At 40.9% G+C, this 21,833-nt stretch overlaps 2 protein-coding genes across 4 annotated transcripts in view; one reads left to right on the top strand and one right to left on the bottom strand.

The window, feature by feature from the left end:
- Positions 1-1,444: 1,444 nt before the first annotated feature.
- LOC129368598 (structural maintenance of chromosomes protein 4-like) lies at positions 1,445-21,823 on the bottom strand. Of its 3 annotated transcripts, none has more exons than XM_055043642.1 (12): positions 21,632-21,822; positions 4,761-4,936; positions 4,520-4,678; positions 4,185-4,287; positions 4,048-4,098; positions 3,150-3,203; positions 3,008-3,061; positions 2,839-2,898; positions 2,692-2,756; positions 2,526-2,571; positions 1,817-1,866; positions 1,445-1,735 (listed from the first exon to the last, which is right to left on the bottom strand). In XM_055043642.1, the coding sequence occupies exons 2-12, from the start codon at positions 4,805-4,807 to the stop codon at positions 1,519-1,521; spliced, it is 906 nt and encodes a 301-aa protein (XP_054899617.1). In that variant the 5' UTR covers positions 4,808-4,936; positions 21,632-21,822; the 3' UTR covers positions 1,445-1,518. The 3 variants fall into 3 exon arrangements, with proteins under 3 accessions (XP_054899617.1, XP_054899616.1, XP_054899618.1); XM_055043641.1 differs by having other exon boundaries at positions 4,761-4,960; XM_055043643.1 differs by lacking the exon at positions 3,150-3,203 and having other exon boundaries at positions 4,761-4,960; positions 21,632-21,823.
- The window catches only part of LOC129368594 (vacuole membrane protein 1-like), a 75,219-nt gene continuing 60,811 nt past the window's right edge, over positions 7,426-21,833 (top strand). The window contains exons 1-3 of the mRNA XM_055043639.1: positions 7,426-7,555; positions 12,202-12,306; positions 12,661-12,799. Coding sequence (XP_054899614.1) covers positions 12,225-12,306; positions 12,661-12,799 — 221 coding nt within the window. The 5' untranslated portion in view covers positions 7,426-7,555; positions 12,202-12,224. The remainder of the gene's footprint in view (positions 7,556-12,201; positions 12,307-12,660; positions 12,800-21,833) is intronic.

The raw sequence follows: 21,833 nt of genomic DNA on the forward strand, positions 1-21,833 counted from the left end.
TTGTCTTGTCTGGCAGTGCTGCTCTCAGCATTGTCAAGTTACCAAAGTTAAGCCCTAAAGACTTGTGTGAGAGCCATAAATAGGTAATATTTAAGTTATTTGTACAATGGTTTGTTTTTTATTTTATCATATGTAGTTAAGAAGACTGACATTTGATCAGATCATTTTTATTGTGAAATTTAGTTTCATTTTGGAAGGCTTACTTCCTGTCGGGCCATCTATTGTATTAGGACAACTACAGACAGATTTCTTGGACACAACATTACCTATAGATACGGCGACGCAACTTTGTATGAAAAGTGTCATTATTTACCGAATGACACGTCATGACAACAATCTCAGACATTCATAAAGACTCCTTCACCTTTATGACAGTGTCATGTCAGTCTTATGCACACCCAGTCAAATAAAGTGTTACTAGTTTGGTTTTCATAAAACCAAAGATACCATTTCTCTCCCAGAGCTTCTGGGTTAGTGATCCTCTGCAGTCTGAAAGGTTGCTTTGAGGTTTTACCTCATTTTGGTCGGTAAAAATAGTGAATGCAATTGCCAAGCTTTATTTGCCCCCTGACCCCTCCAGGCTGAGCATTGCTCTTTCGTGTTTTTAGAAAAAGCTGGGAGCCTGGGCCAATCACACCACTGGCAATTGGTAAACGATAGACATCAAATATGTACATTTGAAGTCTATTGTTTTCTATTTTTAATAAATTAGAAATAGAAAAGAAAACCACATTGTCATAATAGGCTATTTGTGTGTAAAATTTTGAGAAAGAATGTTAATACAATTTGAATTAAGGTTTCTTTTTTCAGGATTCAAGAGCGTCAAACAGATAACATCTGTGTTGTAGCCGCAGCACAAGCCGAACATCAGACGAAGGCCACAAGGCAGGAGGCACTTAAAGAGGGACAAACCAGTGTCAGGTTTCAAGAAAAAGCAGAAGAAGGGAGGAGGGGCCGAACCCAGCAAGAGCAAGAGACCAGACTTTTGAGCAAACTGTGGGAAAAGTGAGGGTGTTTAAGAATCTCACTAAGAAAAGTGGATATAGTATTACGCTATTCACACAATTATTTTACAAGCTTTATTTTTGAGGATTATTTTTATTAGTCACCAACTACAGTGCTTTTAGTTAATCAACCTAAAAATGTAGTGAACCTCAAAAATATGGATGTTGAAGAAAGTAAAAGTGAGTGTTTGGCTTTCTCTAAAAAACACATTAGGCAACTCTTATTGTGCAGAATTTTTTATCCAACTAAATGAAAAAAAAAACTAAATTTAATTAATTTAGAAATTACTGCCAGTAATAATTAAATTGTTTTCCACACCCGAAGCTACTCAGTGGTTTTTCTAAAAGCATTTAATGGTACGAGTCCTGGAATGTGTATCTCACATTCTCTGTGTGCATCAATCTTCCACCACCACATAAAGCACCAAGACGACAGAAACTGTCATTTTTATTATGGTTTTATTTCAACACATTTCTTTTTGTCCATTCCCATGGCTTGTACCACGTCTGTGGATCAAAAAACAGGAGTAACAACGTAGCTCACTTCTCCGTAGGGCTCCAGAAACTCAAACGCTACCATCCACAAGTTGCAGTTCGAGTCAGAAACGTTGCAGCTGGACACCAGGAGAACTAAAATGACTACAAAAAGGATGAAGAAGAGAATCATGTATGCCACTGCCATGACTCCTCTCTTCAGGATCCGAACACCGAACTCCAGCCAGCTGAACGGACTAAAAAATATACATTAAAATTAATCATTTTAATTAGATTTGGGGAGTGTTTTTTTTTTCTATATTGTGGGATGCAAGTACCATTCTCTTGAGGTTACAGCGATCAAGTCATCCTTGTAGTCATCTTCTTCCTGCAAAGACAACAGCAGATTGCAGCACTGGCTTCACAAAACATACTGATTTAATTCAAAAAATATGTCATTGATCCCAAAGGGAAATTAAATGCAAATTATTCAGATTTTGTAGATGCTGATGGCTGTGGGTAGGAAGGACCTCCCCTAGCAGTCTGTGTTACGGTGAATTTGAAGAAGCCTCTGATTTAAGATGCAACTTATTTTTCCCTTGACGGCCGTGAAGAGGACAACGACAATCTTCAATAGTTGCTAAAATGCTCGTCAAATTATGATGTGGGAAACCATAGGGAAATTATGAAGTGGAACTCATCTAAAAAAAAAAATCCAATTATCCCAAAAATTCCAGATTAGGACTAAGAGCTTTGTCAATTTCTTTTTTTTTTTCAATTGACTTCCACTGATGAAGAGCTGTAAAACCTGTACAAATCTAACTACAACTGTTCTAATTCTCAGGTAAATATTTATTTATTTGTTTTCTATTTTTAATAGTTATCACAGTTATCACTTGCAGTACTAAAGTACAAGAAGGAATTATAGAAACCCACTAATAAGAGGTTTTTACAGTTTCAGTGTGAAACATGGTTATGATTTTAAACGGCCATTCGAGAGAAATAATCTCATGTTGACGTAGATTTGTAGTTGTATATTTTCTTTACCACTGAATGCAGGACCTCTGTGCCTGGTTCATATTTCACCACCGTCCTGTAAAAAGCAAAGAAAAACAGGACGGAAGACGAGACGAACTCAGCCGATTTTAGGATGCAAAGCTTTGGAAGCTCGTTCTGCGGTTCTGTCACCATGAGGTGACGAGTCGGTACTCACAGGATCTGTTCCTCCTGCATGTCTTTCAGATTCTTCTCCAGGAGGCGAATTTCATCTCTGAGCTCCTGCAGAGAGATCGGACGTCGACACATCGCGGGGATGGAGCGTTTCGAGATTCTGTCACACAACTGTAATTCTCATAGATACCTCAATGATGCCGACATATCTGTCGATCTTCTTTTTCTTGTCACACTCCATCTCAGACAGCTGACGGAGAGACGTTCCGATTAAAGCTTTCCTTAAATCACCTTGGTCATGTTAAAAGTGGATCTAATTGACTTTTCATAACCAGAATCATTCGCTGCAGTTTTCTTACTCTCTCTATTTGGGCGTCTTTGTTATGTAGGGCTGCCAGGATCCTCTGGTTTTCCTTTATTATTCAGTGAAACAAAGAACAAAAGTGATTCATCCAAGAGGCAAAATGATGTAAGATGATTTGATATGAAGAAAAAGTTCACCTTGATTATATTCTCAGCTGTTTCCTCCTGATGGTTCTTTGAAAGCTCTTCCAGCTGAAGCATATATATATATATATATATATATATATATATATATATATATATATATATATATATATATATATATATATATATATATATATATATATATATATATATATATATATATATATATATATTTTAACAAATACCTATTGACTACAGAGAATTTGAACAGTTTTATAGGTCGTTTTATTAATGCCTTCTGTTTTCAAATGAGCTGAAATAGTAAACGATCGAATTTGGCACAAATAATAGATCTAACATTTTTATATTTGCTGTTTGAGAATGAGGACACTGTTCAATTTGATTTGACGGTTTCCACATAGATGAATTGTTTTAAATGGCTTAATATGTAAGTTTTAAATGAATTGTGTCGGTAAAAGTTCACAAAATAACCTCTCCTGCATGGTTATTGTTGAAATGGCAGCTTTATTATTATTATTATTATCTAGGCACGCAGTGCCATTTCATAGCAAGTAACTGTTACCTTCAGTTATAAAATACTACATTTAAATGCAGTTAAGAAAAATGTAGCGCCTTAAAATCTTTAAAACCTCCTGCTCTTTCTGAAACTCCGCCTTTCCGGAGTCATAATGTCACTCCTCTATTAACTCTTTAATAATACTTTTGCCAGTGTTTCGCGGGGTATGATGAGATCAACAGAGTTCCACCAGGTGATTGCTAATTACTGCTGGCTAGTCTAGAGGAGCTAAGCCTTGGGTCAGCCCGGGTTACGGGTTTATCTGAAAGTTGTTGGGGGGTTCTCTGCAGTCTATAATGCTGTGTTAGAGTTTACCAAGCCCTTAGCAGATGTCAGTTTCTCTAGACACTTTGTTTGTGAGAAATCTTCCTGTACCTCCACAGCTAGCAGTTGATTTTCCTCCTTCATCTTCTGCAGATAATCTTCCTACACAGAACAAAGTCACACAACCGGCATGGATACAAGTAAATCTGCCAGAACTGTAATTGACACATTTCAGGTTTATCACTTACCATTTCTCTAATCTTAACTTTTTTCTCTTCTAAATCTCTCTGACGCATGAGTTCTTTATTCTTTTCTATTGATAGCTTCTCATTTTCTGTCTGTTCTCTTAACCTGAAAACAATAAACTTTTGATACTTTGTCTTTTAGTTGTTTTTGTTTTTTTGCACTTGCTGTAACATCAATTGCCCATTTGGGATACAAATAAATCTGAATCTGATTGAACGGCTCTTTAAGAGAAACATCATGCTCATTATTGAAACTGGATTTCTTATGTGATTTCAATGTCATCGTTTCTGTAAAAACAAACCAAACAAAAAGTTTGATGGACTTTGCTCTTGCTTACTCTTTGATTTTGTTGGTCAGGTTTTGATTTTCTTGCTCCATTTCTCCCATCAGCTCCTCTGTTATCTGGCCTTGATCCACCAGTTTCTCATAGAGCTCCTTTGTCAGTCTGTGTTGTTTTAAAGCCAGGTCATATCGTTTCATGAGGTCTTTGATTTCTCTGCATAGAACACCAGAATACATGCAAGTTGATTAGTGCTCAGTTAAAAAAAAACAAGCATAGGGTTTCGCCGGACACTCACACGGCGGCGGGGTCCTCGTCATCGACGACAATGTAAGCTTCCTCCATTTTGCTTCCCCGGTTTGCGTTTGTCTCAAGTGTACCGAACTGCCCTGTGTTCACCTCTCTGCGTCACAGCCGGCTCTGCTCTGCGCTGTGACTTCACCGAGCCCGGTTCCATTCCCCGTGACCTCACAGCTGCATTCGGGCGTTCAAACATGGCTGAAAAATCCGAATGGATCTCCCTGGGTTACAATCCAAACATCGACCCTTTTTCTGTTTTTGATACGACGGAAAATAAGGGCTGTTTTTCATAAACCGCTCAGGCAGAGCAGCAGGGGAGCTTCAGCAGCTGCACAGTTGATGAACGCTGTATTAAAACCTCCTCACTTATGAACACTATTAACACTGAAAGCCTTTAAGTTGAGCTACGTTGAAGGAGTCAAGTGTTGGCTATCGCTGCTACCTCGCTGCTACCTGTGGGGGGAAGTGAGGATTATCCGTAATCAGAGTACATGGTGGGAGAGAAACGAGAAACAGTGATTTTGGTGTCAAGAAAAATATGTTCCATATTTTATGGTGAAACTGTAAAGCACAAACACACCAGTAGGTGGCAGTAGTAGAGGCTACTTGGCTGACCATATATCTTATAGGGGAGTTTATTCTACTCCCTTATGAAATGAAAGCAGTGCCATTTTAAAATACTTTGTGTAGCTCAAATGATATATCACGGAAACATATAACAAGTTCCGTGATATATTTGCACACAAATCTTGTACAATTGTAAGGGACACAAATATTTCCATTGTTGTATAATTATGTATTAATGTTCATTTTCCAACCTGACCTCTGAAGTTGGGAAACAATCCAAAACGCATCCAACAAATTGCACGCACCAGATAGTCTGGCCCATTTAAAGCCAACTCTAAAGAAAATACGGGTGAATCGAAGCTTTTGCAGAAACGATCTCTGCTCTGAGGTCACCCGCCTTTGAATCCAATGCTAATTTCAGACGCACTCAGCAACCTTACAGTAACTTCTCCTCGGAACACATGACAGGGAATTTCTAAGAAAATGGAAACTGATCGGATTTGAGTGGCGCTGAGTCAAGGCAGCCAGCAGAGGCTACACTTGCAACACATATCAGCCTCTTCTTGTTTTCAAAAGGTTCACGATATTGATGTCTGCTGACCCCAATATGCACGCTCTGCACAAATGGGGGTAAAACTTATAAAGGAGTCATTGCCTTCTTCAGTGTTTCATCTTTCCATAAGCTTGAAAATCAGAATTGAGATCTTGTTTTATGAAACCCAGGTGTGGCCTGCTGCACTGCAGAAACTGTGGATAAATCCAGGGCTGTTGTAACACTCTTATTCTACCACATATGTTGAGCTGTCTGAAAATCTGCCTCTCTTGAGTCTAATAAACATGCAGTGATTTTTTTTCTCCTGTGATTGGTATGCTGTGCCGCTTTTTTGTTTCGGGCATGTGTTCTAGGTTGGTTCTGCAGTAGCATCATGGTGTCATTTTAATCCCTTCCCATACTTGAAGAGCGAACGATCAAGTGGTAAGAAAGTCCAGTGCTCTGTTAATCAGTTACAACATATTGTCGAAATTGATTAGAAAATTGGTTGCAAAGATCTGCTGGTGAAAGCACTTCAAGCATTCAGCATGCCGAGGAGAATGAATGTTCTTTAATGTCGACATTGAGTATTTAGCTTTTCAGCTAAATATTTAGCTAGCTTTCTAAATAAACATTTTGGAGATGAATATTTTGGTTGCTTGCTAAATATTAAATTTGTAGCTTATGGAAGCCCATTTTTGCCAATCTGCTTGAAAAAAAAATCTCATAATTATTACTTGGCTATTTCATTATTATGAGATTGTATCCCAAAATAATGATATTAATGTGATAACTAAGTCATAATTATGATTTGTTTCTTTTTTCAGTTTTTTTGTTTTCGGAGTGGCAGAAACGGGGTTCCGTAGTGCTAACTGTTTAGCTTGTAAGCTAAATATTTAGTTTGCAGTCTACGTATGATTATGGTTGATTTATGATTCAGTATTGCTTTTCTACAAGGGCTTTTCTATGTTAATTGACATAACTTTTCTTTCACGTAAAAGAACCAGCTCCATTTTTTTCTGGAGCCGCATATGTGCTGTGGTTATGATGGATCAAAGTCGTGACGCTCATGTCGCCACAAATGTCCATGGCAGACCGACTTCGCCGGAGATCAAATTGCATGTTCTACAGTATCAGTTACCCGGAAAGGCGATGCCGGAGCATGGGGGTACAAAGCTGGATGTCTTCGCATGTCAGGAAATGAATATATGGCAGAAACACGGCAGGGTGACGGGCGTACTGAAATACATCTGAGGACGACAGCTTTGACCTGAAAACTGCGAAGTCCTGTGGTCAGTCTGGGAGTTCGCTGCTCTCTCTTTGCCCAGTTGCCGTTCGCTCCCTCGCTGCGAGAAGCCCAGCAGAGAACTGGTGCATGTTTGAAGTATGCTCCAGGAAAGTCATCCACTTATTTATAGACCTTTAATTAGACTGGCTCTCTTGGGGTTGGACTGGGCAAATGATGAAATCTCCCCCTCTTTTTGTGACTCTTTTCTATCAGCCCCCCCTTTCTCCCTCACCCACCCTGTATCAGTACTGTATCCCTGGCAGGCCCCCTTCGTCACCACACCCTGTACTCTAAATATGATGCAGTTCATGGCTAACATACTGTTGCCCTATATTAGCAGTACAGCTCCAACACAGTGGCTTTATTTGAGCTCAGAGGTCCTTGAGGAAGAAACACAAGCTGAACGGTGAGTTTTCTCTCTGCACGATGCAACGCTGTCCTACACAAGGCCCGTCTTTGCTTTACACTCTGGTGAATTTATAAACTCCCTTCAGTGTTTGCTACTGTTTGAAACCTGATTACAGCCTATTGAATTCCTCATCCTGTACTTTTGTATGTGTCCTCCGTTGAGGTCGGTGTTATCTCCCATGCCGGAGTTACTCAACAGGTCCGGGTTGTTTTGGAAGGAGAGGGATTGCGCAAGCTCTGGAGCAGGGTGGTGCTACTGTGCCTCTCGCAGCCAGGAGTGGTGTGTTATGAAACAATTTATTAGGCACCGCTTTTGGTGAAGTAGCTGTTCTTTATCCCAGATAATATGCCACGTAAACAGGGACGTGTTTTTGCGTGGACTATTCTCACGACTGAAGTTGGAACCGGGATATTTTACGCTAACGCACACTGTTGAGCCATTTTCCCGAACACCTGCTTTGCTTCGCAGTGTTAAAAGAAATAAATTACAGGGTTTCTTGAGAACAACTATTAAGGTGTGGTGTGTACCGCAGAGTTAAAAGCTGATGAAAAGCCTTTGTCTACAGTTCCTTTCAAAAGCCCAGAGTCCCGAAATACGTCATGTTTTTTAAAATTATTATTTTCACCTGTGTTATAATGGTATTCATATGATTGCAAGGTGAAATAGTCTAAACTCAAACCTCAAGAAAAAAATCTCAGCATTTATCTACAAGCAATTTCAAATAAGCATCAATCTCTGCTTGCTGCAGCACACATAACACACATATCTATCTATACATCTTTCTTTTTTATTTCATTTGAATTCCATATCTTAGAACTTCCTCATTTTACCTTAGCAATACTGCCAAAATGAGAGATATTGTGCCCCACAGTGATGCAAAAAAGCTGGTTCATGAGTTTGTTGCTTCAAGGTTGGACTGTTGAAATTCTTCAATATCTGGACGTCCAAAAACTCATTAAAAACCCTTCAGCTTACCCAAGATTTGGGATAATTTCACGGAAAAGATCACGTTGACCCAATGTTGACTCTTCTTTCACCGGCTCCTGTTAAATGCAAAATAGATTTAAAAAAAAGACATCCATCTTTATGTTCTGGCTCCATCAAACCTCAGAGCTCTGACTGGTCCAGATGTTTCCAACAAGCATTTCGCTCTCAACTTTACTGGTGGTTCTTATAGTTTCTAAAAGTAAAATGGGAGGCAGATCTTTGGGTTATCATGCTGCTATAGAAGCAGCTCCTAGTTTTTGTCTGTGAGGCTAAAAATGTTGGCTTAAAACTTTCGTTTTTTGGTAAACCTTGTTGTTACAGCGACTTAGGCTTATGCTGCTACAGGTTCAAGCTCCTGATTACCATTTTCTCACAAAATCAGAGACTTTATGCAGTTGACTGGGTTTCTTTGAAAAGGTCTTGTGATTGGATTGCGTTGATTTACATTCTTTATGTAAATATATTTTGTACTTATAAAGTGCATTTAAATATGTATCAGGTATCAGCAGTTTACCAAGAAATTGAATTGAAGATACTTGCTCAATTAATTTAATATTTTCAAAAACCTTTTCATACAACTGGATGATGCTTGATGCTTTTTCTTGTCCTCAGCACATACAGTCTAGTATGTTGTCATTGTTTATGTGTGAGCCCAATTATTCAGTTAAAAGTTATTCTGTTTACTATAGATATCAGTTCAAGGAACTTTACGAGACAGATTGAACACAAATTGATTAAACTGAGCCAAGATTTGAAGTGGATCAGAAATATAGAGCAGGAGCTACTGACACAAAGAAAAACTTTGCAAGACGATGACATTAAATATTAGTAAGAAAGTCTGTATCTTTGGGAGAGGATAATAAAGTAATTCAGTATGTTGTAAAAGGAACAGACTTTTACTTTTAGCATTTTTATAGCTATTTTGTCTATAAATTAGCTCTTTTTTACCCATTAGCTCTTACTAAAATTTCTCAGTTTCTATAAACACTGACAGAAACGTTTCAGACTCCACTAAGTCAAGCTTAAGTTCAAGTTGACCTATTTTTTATTGCACATTTCTGCAACAAAGCAGTTCAAACATCATACAGTCACCAGAGGTGAAACAAGCAGTAAACACTAAGTCTTGTCAAATGCCATCATAAAAAAACGATCCATACACATCAAATATGTCGATTAGTGTTGAAACATGGAGAAGCTGAATTTTCCTCCATCTTGTGAGAACTGTTGAAAAATAAAACATCTGAAGCTTCAGCCCCAGCCTGATGACGCGTCCTGCATGCTTGAAGCACTTTGTGTTAAAGAGTATTGAAGGAGGATCCCAGCATAGGCACGATCCGAGAGCACAGGACGCAGAACTTTAGTCCCGCGTATGTGTCTGAGTGTTTGCTTGAGGAACTGACAATTCCACCATATGGTGAGCTGCATACCTCGGAGTCAGAAATCCCCGACTCACTGCGTGCTGACAGATTCCTGAGGTAAAAGAGACTCCAGAAACCCAAACGCCTGTAAAAGACTTCCCTAAAAAAATTATTGTGAGATTTATTTATTTTTTGTCCTTTCTGAAATTAAATCTGACAAAAGTTTGTCCAGATCTTTAGGTCACCGGATTACCAACATTATCTCTATTCCCTAAATACCACAATAATGATAAAGGAACATTTTAATTCCCACACATCCTATAGCTTTAAACAACTTGTGAAACCCATGATGACTTTTAAGCTTCTGAGAATGAATTATTTAACATTTTGTGTTAAATGTGGATGCATTGCACTTCAAACACACTCCTTCCTTATATGACATCATAAGGAAATCAGCCAAAATATCAAGAGTTATGGATCTCCTTAAGTCTGCTTCAAATCTGGGTAAGATTTCCAGATACCTGAGAGTGTCTCTGTTCAAACAATGATATGCAAGTAACAACAGCACAGGAATGTCAAACTATCACACTTTGCAGGAAGGAAATGGATTCGCTTGTCCCAGAAATGAGTGTTTTTGGTGTCTAAGCTGCTGTAGCGTAACGACCATTCATGCAGTTGAAAGATAAAGGGGGGAGGACACCGTCTCGGCTGGGAAGCTTCAAGCGCACACTCAACATCGTGTTGAGTGTGCGCTTTGTTGAAGAAGGGTCTGGTGCACTTCACCAAGTAGATGATATCATGACGAAGGAATATTACTTGGAAATTTTGAGGCCTAATTTCAAGGTTGGGTGCAAGTGGGTCTTCTAAGTGGAAAGTGAGCCTAAACATGGTGATTTAAGGACAACAAAGCAACCGTTTTGGCACTGCCATTGCAAAGCGCTGATCTCAGATCCAAAGAATATTGGCGTACCACGCTGAAAAAGTGTGTGGGAACAAGGCAGCGTAGAAACCTGACTCCAGCTCCACCAGTTCTGTCAGGAGGAATGGGTCAAAATACCAGCAAATGGGGATGCACCGATTGTAGTTTTCTGGCCGGTCACTGATATTTAAAAAGCCTGACCTGTTGATTCTCATTTTGGCTGATATTGATTTTTTTTGTTGTTGTCTGACATGTTGCTAAATGCACAAGTAAAGCGACTGATTTGGCAACAGTGGGGTGACTATTGTTCCCTGCAAATGTGCCAGACATGACCTGGTGGGTGGATCTCTGTCAAACCGCTCTCGCAAAGAGGGACAGTGGTGGATTTTTAAGCCTTTGTTGAAGTAGGTATGATCAGTGGGAAAGACCAGCTTCACATAAGTATTGGTTGATCACTAATCTCACAAAATTAAGGAAATTGAGGCCAATTTATTGGTGCATCCACCAAACCAGCAAATTATTGTCAGAAGCATCACTCAAAAACACAAGTTCTGGTCTACTTTCTAGTACAAATATAATAGTAAACCTGAAATAAGCCAAAAGTAACGTTTTAGCAAGGAGCTTGTTTTAATTAATTTTCTAATACTCATGAAAATGTACTAGTTCCTAAGGTAGATTATTACATTTTTAACAGAGACATTTTTCCTCGTCTCAGAAGTAAAATGTTCTGCAAGTGGAACTAGTATTTTTTTTCTATCAGTATTAAGGAATTAGTGACCTAAAGCAAGTTATCTTGCCAAAAGGTTACTTAACTAAAAAGTTAGTTTTGTCTTAATTCATGTGTACTAAAATATTTGCACTAGAAACAAGAACAGAAACATACTAGGATACCCTGAAGGTCTGACTCCAAGTCATATGGTTTGAAGACAGTCGTACTCAAATCAAAAGACAAATATATGAACCTCTGACTGTGAAGATATGGTTTTGACTAACTGGATGGCCTCTGAGTGTTCTTTCAGTTTATTGAGAGAATATTAAAATTCCTTTCCCTTCGGAGAGACCGTGTAAAAAAATATCTATTGCAAGATGGTGAAGGCACGGAAAACACAAGGATTCTTTCTTTCATGTGCTCTCAGTGTCAGTGCCATATGCCACTCAAAGCAGTCGTTAAATTACACACATTCCAGATAGAGTTACCAGTAAAACGCAGGGACGTAACAGCAGGAAAACAGTGGCTGCTTGGCCGGAGAGCGGCAGAGGTTCGTTGAGAGGAGTCTGGGCTGATGCGTAGTTGCGTGTGAGTCTGTGTTTGTTTAGGACCTGTGTCAGATTGGCGAGCAGCCTGCGTGATGCTGAGCCCCGTACTCTTGCCTCAGCAGGACTCCCTGTCAGTGGAAAGAGAATGATGGCAGACTGCGGGGTCGAAAGTCAGCAACCTCAGCGGCGTCTTGGTGACAAGAAGCATAAAAACGGAGAACTAGCAGGTAACGCTAATTTACAGCTGGGCAATAGCTAACACGAACGTTAAACCCATGAAGACTGAACACAAATGTTCAACATCTGAGTGTAGGGAACTTTACAGGATACAGTGCCCTGAAAAAGTATTCACATCCCATCAAATTACATAGTTCCTCATGTCACAGCAAGTTTTATTGGGATCCATCTGACTTACAGAATGAGCAAAACAAATATTTGGACACATCTAAGGTCTTAATGGGTTTACAATACCTTTGTTTGTCCATTAGTGCTAAAACACTTAGGTATGAGTTGTGCATCATTAACCTTTTTATTTTAATGTGCAAAACTCTCCTCTTATTTGTGTGTTTTTTGTGGTGTAGACTCAGATCTTCCAGAAGAGGAGAAGAAGCAGAGAGACAGGGAAGACCATGACAGCCTGGTGTTATGGAAGAGGCCTTTGCTCACACTTTATTACTTCTCCCTTGAGCTGTTCATCACTCTTAAAGAGTGGATGTGGAGGTGAGGAACAAAAGGAGAGATGCAACCTCCTCTTCAAACATGTCGTTGTTTCAGAAAACTTGAAATCTCCTCCGGACAACTAATGATGTCCTTTTCCGTTTCACAGGCTAACACAATAAATGAATGCTTTTATTAGGCCCGAGCAGCTAAGCGCTGCGAAGGCCTATTGTTTCTGTACTGTTTCTTATTATTAGGCCCGAGCAGCTAAGCGCTGCGAAGGCCTATTGTTTTCCTACTGTTTCTTATTATTATTCTGCCCCCCTAAAGAGGGGCCTTTTTGGGGGCTTTATCATTTTCAAAAACTCACCAAAGTTGGCGGACGCGTAAAGGGAGTTTCAAAATTTTGTATTTTAAGGTCATTGCAAAAATCCCATAAGAAATGGCTAAATAGCGCCACCTAGAAATTTTCAAAGGACCCTTTGCTATTCACTTACTTTATCCTAGAGACATGAAATTTGGTACACTTGTAGAGCTCCCCAAGATGCTCAAAATTTACAATTAATGTCATAGTGCAAGTATCACAGGAAGTCAGCCATTTTGGATTGAAGGTCCAATTTTGAGGCCATTTTTGCCGTTTACAGCCTTCGTATTTGATCGAACTCCTCCTAGGGATTTCGATTGATCGGCTTCAAACTCGGTCAGTCTGTTCATAAGGCATGTCCCATCTAAAGTTATCAAAACTGTGAGTTTTTGAGTATGCTGAAGGGGGCTTAGCAGGGGTCAAAGTTCACCTACTCGCCGTAAAAAAATAAACTGCTATATCTCCTACACAGAAACTCACAGAAGCACCAAAGTTTCTGTGATTGATCATCATCGGTGTTCTACAATACCCTATGGTCGAATGATGACATCACTTAGGCCACGCCCCCTGAGAACAGGAAGTGTAATGTTTTACTGTGGACGGTCGCTATCTGACCCCTTTGACCTCATCAACATGAAACTGTGCCCAGACACAGAAGACATGTTGGTGTATTGAGGATTCTAATCCCGACCAGCTACAATGGAGTAGGTGGGCGTGGCGGCATGGCGAAGTGACCTCTAACGCCATCGCCATACGTTTGGCTCTCAATTCCACATTTTCGGGCCCAACTGCTCCAAACTCACAAGGATGGATCCTCATCCACTCCCCGACAGGAATCCATCACAATATTTGGTGGGCGTGGCCTAATTTCTCTATAGCGCCCCCTAGAAAACTTTAAATGATCAGCCCCAAGCCATGCTTTAACCTACAATTACGAAACTTTGTACACATGTGCACCATGTCAGGACTTACAAAAAAGTCTCTTGGAGCCATGGTCTAAACCCCACAGGAAGTCGGCCATTTTAGATTGAAGTTCAAATTTTGACCCCATTTTTGCCATTTACAGCCTTGGTATTTGATCGAACTCCTCCTAGGGATTTCGATTGATCGGCTTGAAACTCGGTCAGTCTGTTCATAAGGCATGTCCCATCTAAAGTTATCAAAACGGTGAGTTTTTGAGAATGCTGAAGGGGGGTTAGCAGGGGTCAAAGTTCACCTACACGACATAAAAACATAAACTGCTATATCTCCTACACAGAAACTCACAGAGGCACCAAAGTTTCTGTGATTGATCATCATCGGCTGCCCGACAATACCCTATGGTCGAATGATGACATCACTTAGGCCACGCCCCCTGAGAACAGGAAGTGTAATGTTTTACTGTCAATGGTCGCTATCTGACCCCTTTGACCTCATCAACATGAAACTGTGCCCAGACACAGAAGACATGTTGGTGTGTTTAGGATTCTAATCCCGACCAGCTACGATGGAGCAGGTGGGCGTGGCGGCGTGGCGAAGTGAGCTGTAACGCCATCGACATATGTTTGGCTCTCAATTCCACATTTTTGGGCCCAGCTGCTGCAAACTCACAAGGATGGATTCCCATCAACTCCCCGACAGGAATCCATCACATATTTGGTGGGCGTGGCCTAATTTCTCTATAGCGCCCCCTAGAAAACATCAGCCCATAGGTTATGTTGTTATTAATTATTTAAATATACATTATTATAACTTTTTATATATATATAAGTTTATTTTGTGGGTTAAAGTACAAACATTCATTCATTTTTGCTAGAAATAATACAAACAAAGTCATTCAGCAAAACTTATGACAGCGAAGTAAGAACACACTGGGGTCAGTGTTGATGGAGTACCACTGGCACCTTGTGGCGATATACTGGTACTGCTAGTGCAATACCAGTATTGCCCCAGCAGGAGGCAGTGGTACTCCATCAATGAGAAAACAGATCGACGCTACGTAATAACAGTCAGCCGGCGACAGCTGGAGCTGCGAAGTTTTCCTGAACATTTTGCCTGCTTTTTGGAGCCACAGAACTGGACTACGCTCAACATTTTGCTTGGATTTTGGAGTTGCAAATCCGAACCACGCTTTTGAGCAAGAAGGCTCTGTTGGACCGGAGTTGGAGAAGTTTAAACTGAGCAACAGCTTCCGCGGTGCGGGCGGAGGAGCTGAAAAGTGCGTGAGAGCTTCTGTGGTGGCTGACGTGAGGCGACGGTTGCTAGTACCCCGCGGTGGCAATAGGCCGGAGCGGCGCTTGGCTGCGAGGGCCGTTCGAGGCTGCTTGCAGCTTTAATTATTATTACGATTCTCCCTCCAAATGAATTGGCTTTTTGGGGGCTTTATCATATTCAAAAACTCACCAAACTTGGCGGAGGCCTTAAGCCTGTTTCAAATTTACGTATTTTAAAGTCGTCGCAAAAATTCCACAAGAAATGGCTGAATAGCGCCACCTAGAAATTTTCAAAGGACCCTTTGCTATTCACTTACTTCATCGTAGAGACATGAAATTTGGTACACTTGTAGAGCTCCCAAGATGCTCAAAATTTACAATTAATGTCATAGTGCAAGTATCACAGGAAGTCGGCCATTTTGAATTGAAGGTCCAATTTTGAGCCCATTTTTGCCGTTTACAGCCTCCGTATTTGATCGAACTCCTCCTAGGGATTTCCATTGACCGGCTTCAAACTCGGTCAGTCTGTTCATAAGGCATGTCCCATCTAAAGTTATCAAAACGGTGAGTTTTTGAATATGCTGAAAGGGGGTTAGCAGGGGTCAAAGTTCACCTACTCGCCGTAAAAAAATAAACTGCTATATCTCCTACACAGAAACTCACAGAGGCACCAAAGTTACTGTGATTGATCATCATCGGCTGCCCTACAATACCCTATGGTCGAATGATGACATCACTTAGGCCACGCCCCCTGAGAACAGGAAGTGTCATGTTTTACTGTGAACTGTCGCTATCTGACCCCTTTGACCTCATCAACATGAAACTGTGCCCAGACACAGAAAACATGTTGGTGTATTGAGGATTCCAACCCCGACCAGCTTCGATGGAGTAGGTGGGCGTGCGGCGGCGTGGCGAAGTGACCTGTAACGCCATCGCCATACGTTTGGCTCTCAATTCCACATTTTTGGGCCCTGCTGCTACAATTTCACAAAGATGGATCCTCCTCCACTCCCCGACAGGAATCCATCACAATATTTGGTGGTTGTGGCCTAATTTCTCTATAGCGCCCCCTAGAACACTTTAAATGATCAGCCCCAAGCCATGCTTTAACCTACAATTACGAAACTTTGTACACGTGTGTACCTTGTCAGGACTTACAAAAAGTCTCTTGGAGCCATTGTCTAAACCCCACAGGAAGTCAGCCATTTTGGATTGAAGTTTGGATTTTGACCCATTTTTGCGGTTTACAGCCTTCGTATTTGATCAAACTCCTCCTAGGGATTTCGATTGATCGGCTTCAAACTCCGTCAGTCTGTTCATAAGGCATGTCCCATCTAAAGTTATCAAAACGGTGAGTTTTTGAGTATGCTGAAGGGGGTCAGCAGGGGTCAAAGTTCACCTACTCCCCATAAAAAATAAACTGCTATATCTCCTACACAGAAACTCACAGAGGCACCAGAGTTTCTGTGATTGATCATCATCGAGTGTCCTACAATACCCTATGGTCGAATGATGACATCACTTAGGCCACGCCCCTGAGAAAAGGAAGTGTCATGTTTTACTCTGAACGGTCGCTATCTGACCCCTTTGACCTCATCAACATGAAACTGTGCCCAGACACAGAAGACATGTTGGTGTGTTGAGGATTCCAACCCCGACCAGCTTCGATGGAGCAGCTGGGCGTGGCGGCGTGGCGAAGTGACCCGTAACGCCATAGCCATACGTTTGGCTCTCAATTCCACATTTTTGGGCGCAGCTGCTCCAAACTCACAAGGATGGATCTTCATCCACTCCCCGACAGGAATCCATCACAATATTTGTAGGGTGTGGCCTAATTTCTCTATAGCGCCCCCTAGAAAATTTTAAATGATCAGCCCCAAGCCATGCTTTAACCTACAACTACGAAACTTTGTACACGTGTGTACCATGTCAGGACTTACAAAAAAGTCTCTTGGAGCGACGGTCTAAACCCCAGAGGAAGTCGGCCATTTTAGATTGAAGTTCAGATTTTGATCCCATTTTTGGCGTTTATAAACCATTTCAGTAATTCGCCACTTGGGGTCAGTATTGCTCCACAAATGAAACAGCAGATAAACAGGATGAAGAACAATATCAGTTTTTCGCCAGTAGGTGTCAGTGTTCCTCCACCATGACAGATCCACGGGCGGATGGGCGTGAAAACTTTGTGAGAGCGTTGCCATGAAATTTCTAAAAGGATAGAAATGTCTCAGATAATTTTTGTTGAATTAAATCATGCAGTAAATGTAGCGTTTTCTACTTCTTACAAACCATTTCAGTAATTCGCCACTCTGAGTAAGAATTACTCCAACAATGAAATAGAGTGCTTTAGAAACACAGCTGAAAATGATGAAAAATGACCAACTGTAGTACTTCGCCATGTGCATATGATCGGCTGTAAATGACACGTGGATCTTCCGACTGACGCCAAATTGGATACGTATGACCTTTGTTGACCTCTAAAGAGAACAACAGCATTGAAATATATTTTTGGCTCCACTGCGCGTCCTACATTAATCCGCCAGCTATATTTCCTCGCTAAACCAATGAATCTGCACCACATTTTTTGCATCGTCAAGGAGCGCCTCCGAACGCATCAGTGCGTACCGCCTGGTGGACGGGCGCGGAAACTGCGCAACAACTTCTGTGTTAGCACGTGGCCAGCGTGATGGAAACTGAGCAACAGCTTCCGCGATGCGGGCGGAGGAGCTGAAAACTGCGTGAGAGCTTCTGTGGTGGCTGACGTGAGGCGACGGTTGCTAGTACCCCGCGGTGGCAATAGGCCGGAGCGCGCTTGGCTGCGAGGGCCGTTCGAGGCTGCTTGCAGCTTTTATTCACCTTGTAATCCACAATGAACTGTATCAGAACAAAATATTAACTTTTTTGTTTTCATACAAATGTAAGATTTAGTGACACTCCATTTTTCATCTGTAGGGCCTATTATGATACTGTTCTACCATTTGCCGTTATAATAGCTGTTACTCCTCTAAGAAGGCTTTCCACAACGTTTCGGAGAGTCGTCAAAGAAGCACATTTTCAAGGTCAGACACTGATGTTGGATGAAAAGGTCTTTCTCAGCTCCAATTCCTCTGATAGGTGCTCCAGTTCAGAACTCTGTGCAGATCACCGAAGTTCTTGTTGGGCATCCGCCTGCCGAGCTTGACACCAGGCCCAGATCGAACCGTTTCGACAGAGCACTGCGCAAATCGATCTGTAGAAAAGTGTGGTGTTTGCTGTGACCGTTTATTTAAAGCAAAACAGAGGATGCAGGTGGTGTGCACCTGTTATGTGAAACGTGCGAATATGAATGTGCCGACATGACGACTGTTCGGCTTTGAATGATGTACGTTGGGGTCTTGGTTCTGCCTTGTCAGAGGATTGCCAAAAACATGGGTATGGTTTGTCTCAACAGGTTAATACTGTCGCTGTCCATGCCTCGTGACCAGGGCTATTTATCTGACCACAAAGTTTTATGCAAATAAAAATTTTAATTTTGTCAACATTTTTGTTTCCACTTGAGCTTTAGCTCTCTGCAGTTCCTCCAGAGTCACCATTGTATTCTTGGCTGTTTATCTGATTAATGGTGTACTTGGCAGGTCTCTCAATTTAGGTGAACAGCCATGACTTCACAGGTTTGCAGTTGTATCACAGTTAAAAAGCTTAGGACAATTTTCATAACCCAAACCTACTTTAACCCAAACATCATTAATAATTAATAGACAATGTAATAATTAAATAAATGATGTGTAAATTCAGTCTTTAAAAGCGACTACCAAATGACCAAGAAAGCAGCACCTAGAAAACAAGCCTGTCTTAGTTCTTATGTTGCTGTCGCACTGATAACATCTAGAGGTTGCAGCCAATAGATAAGTTTCTTTTTCACAAAGAGACACTAAAGTTGCCACAGTTGTTCTCGTGAAAGCAAAGGAAATAGCAACTGTGAAAGAACAGCCATCTGACATCACTCAGAGGCTTTTTCACACAACACGTCGAGACACCAGACTATTGCTGACCTTGACCGTCTCAGAGCTATCAGCTCAGGTCTCATAGTTTAGACTCAGCCAAACGCCTTTAACGCTTCAACGGAGACATCGCATGCTTTTCTTATCATTATCTGTCTCTATTACTCCTCATAATTATCCTACTTAAAGGCTGAAAAGGATAACGCCGCCTCGCAAACTACTGTTTTCATACTTGCAGAACAACAACATCACACCAAACTACGTCAGCCGTTGCCTTGATGCACATTACATGTAGAGTACAGAATGTCTTCAGCTTGCTAAATAATCTTTGTTGACACCGAGGTCCCAGAAGAAGGTCAGAGTGTACTCTCGGTGGGGCCCTTGCGGTTAACTGCGTCAGGACAACGTGTTTATGTTAGAACTACAAGAGGATGTGGTGAACCACAAGCACCACAAGCAGTGTTCTGCCTTAGAGAAGCTGCTATTTACCCAACGCTCCAGACACGTGGTGTTCTAACTGCCTACGCTGGCATGTAAATGAGAGCGTTATGGGTTAGAAGGGTGCAGAGAAGTTTATTATGAGTGTTTTTAGATGTGGCATATAATATAAAACATAAAAGCAGATTACCCATGGGGCATCAAGCTGAGCCTTTGCGTTTCTTTATAAAAAGGGATTTTCAACCAGTGAATGGCTTGTGTGGGAGAGGGGTTGGTAAGGAATCCCTTCTTTTTAAACTAGCTTATTTGTATATGAAGCTAAACATTTAGGTAAACTTATTTTATTTCCCTTTTTTCCTTGCCAGTTTTACTCTTTAATCATTTTTGCCCTCAGAAAGTTTTATTTGCCTTTTTGTATAATTTTGAACAAGACTTGTCCCCCCCTCTGATGAGGAGGCGGGGGGCACCCTCCTCTCCAGAATCCCTGAACTGGACCTGCATGAGCTTAACAATGTGCAATTCAACCTTGGGCAACCTTTCAGTTTAAAAGTACAAAAGGCAGAGAAACACACTATTATTAGCATGAATTGCTAACATTGGTAAAATGGGGAAGTGCCTCTTCCCCATTTTACTCAAAAACAGCAAAGATGGCTTGTACATTATTGCCACGTCCAAGTTCCATCTTCAGAATTAAATATGACATAAGAACCCAAACCCATCAGCAAATGGTCCTACTTCTGTGCTGTCCACAGTGTATACAAGAATACCTATTTTTGGAGAGATTTTAAATCACTTTTTTGTCTACGATATATTAGATAAAAAAAGTCGTCTATATATTTATGTATAATTTTTTCTTGCATACCCCAAAAGGCAACTTGGGTTGCAATTACAGGTTCTTCAATGCTTGTATTGCCTAATATGAGAGCCATGAGTAGCTGACATTCTGATGCATTGATGGGGTTTGGTAGCATTTACATGGTGAGTTTTAACTGTAAGTGGAATTACAAAATAAAAGCAATAAAGCTTATTACTGTGACTTACTTTGTTGGTGGCAGCTACAAATTGGTAGGAAACAGGCATACATTTATTTATCCATTTTCAAAAAACTGTCAGAATCCTTAGTGTTTGGGTTTTGATTTTATTTTGGATTTGCTAATTTCATCATTGTGTGTTAACATTTTGGTCTTGCCAAATTTAGTTTATTTCCCTCTGTTCATTTTAGAATGGTGTTTGCTCTATTTGTTGATTATTTTGTGTTTAGTTCCTTAGTTTATCTTTCTGTTATACTCTTAAAGGAATTAGATTTAGTTCTGTGCTGATCATTCTCTTTCCCTTGCTTGTGTTCGGCCACAGCTGTTCCTCATTGCATCTGATTAGCTACTCTGGCATTAGTCTGCCTCATTATCCACTCCTGCCTGACTGGTTTCTTACATTACATCGTTCATTTGCTACTTCAGTTCCATCACGGGCTTTTTCTGTAAGTTTTCTAATTTTATTAAACCTATCACAGCCAGTGTTATTCTGCATTAAGGTTCTTTATAAAGGAAAATCGCAAAAACAGGGGCTAATGATGCTTTAGCTATCCTGCGTGATTACAGTGTCGTCAGACCCATCACTAGTGATTACTTACTCGCTAAGGCTAGCTAGCTAACATTACTTTCAGACAGGCAGGCCTCTGACGGTACATTTATGCATTCCTATATATTTTTGTTTTTAAATTGAGTTTACAGTTATTGACATCGGTCTTGTACATCTTATTAAATTTCTGTTCTGTAACGGGGTGAGTGTGGAAGTGGTAAACTGACAATTGAAATGTGTGGATGAAGACACGACCGAACTGCCTGCCATGTACCGCCGCCCGTTTGTTCAGACCGGAATATATTAAGTTTATCGTGCGGTTCGTCGGTAAAGTTACACTTACGCTGCGAGCGTCAACTCCTCCGTCTATCCTCTCTTCCCGCCGTTCGCCCTGAACCAGCAGCTCCCGGAGGAAAATGGCACCAGGCATCGCGCCAGTCGTTTCAAGGATGTCCGTTGGTCCCCCCAAAACGATGGAAACCCGTGTTTTATCATCAGTCAATCATATCCCCTCTGGCTGGCACTTGAACTTGAAGATTGGACGT

Source organism: Poeciliopsis prolifica, unplaced genomic scaffold (genome assembly GCF_027474105.1).
Source record: "Poeciliopsis prolifica strain line A6 unplaced genomic scaffold, Auburn_PproV2 SCAFFOLD019, whole genome shotgun sequence".
Classification (NCBI taxonomy): Eukaryota; Metazoa; Chordata; class Actinopteri; order Cyprinodontiformes; family Poeciliidae; genus Poeciliopsis; species Poeciliopsis prolifica.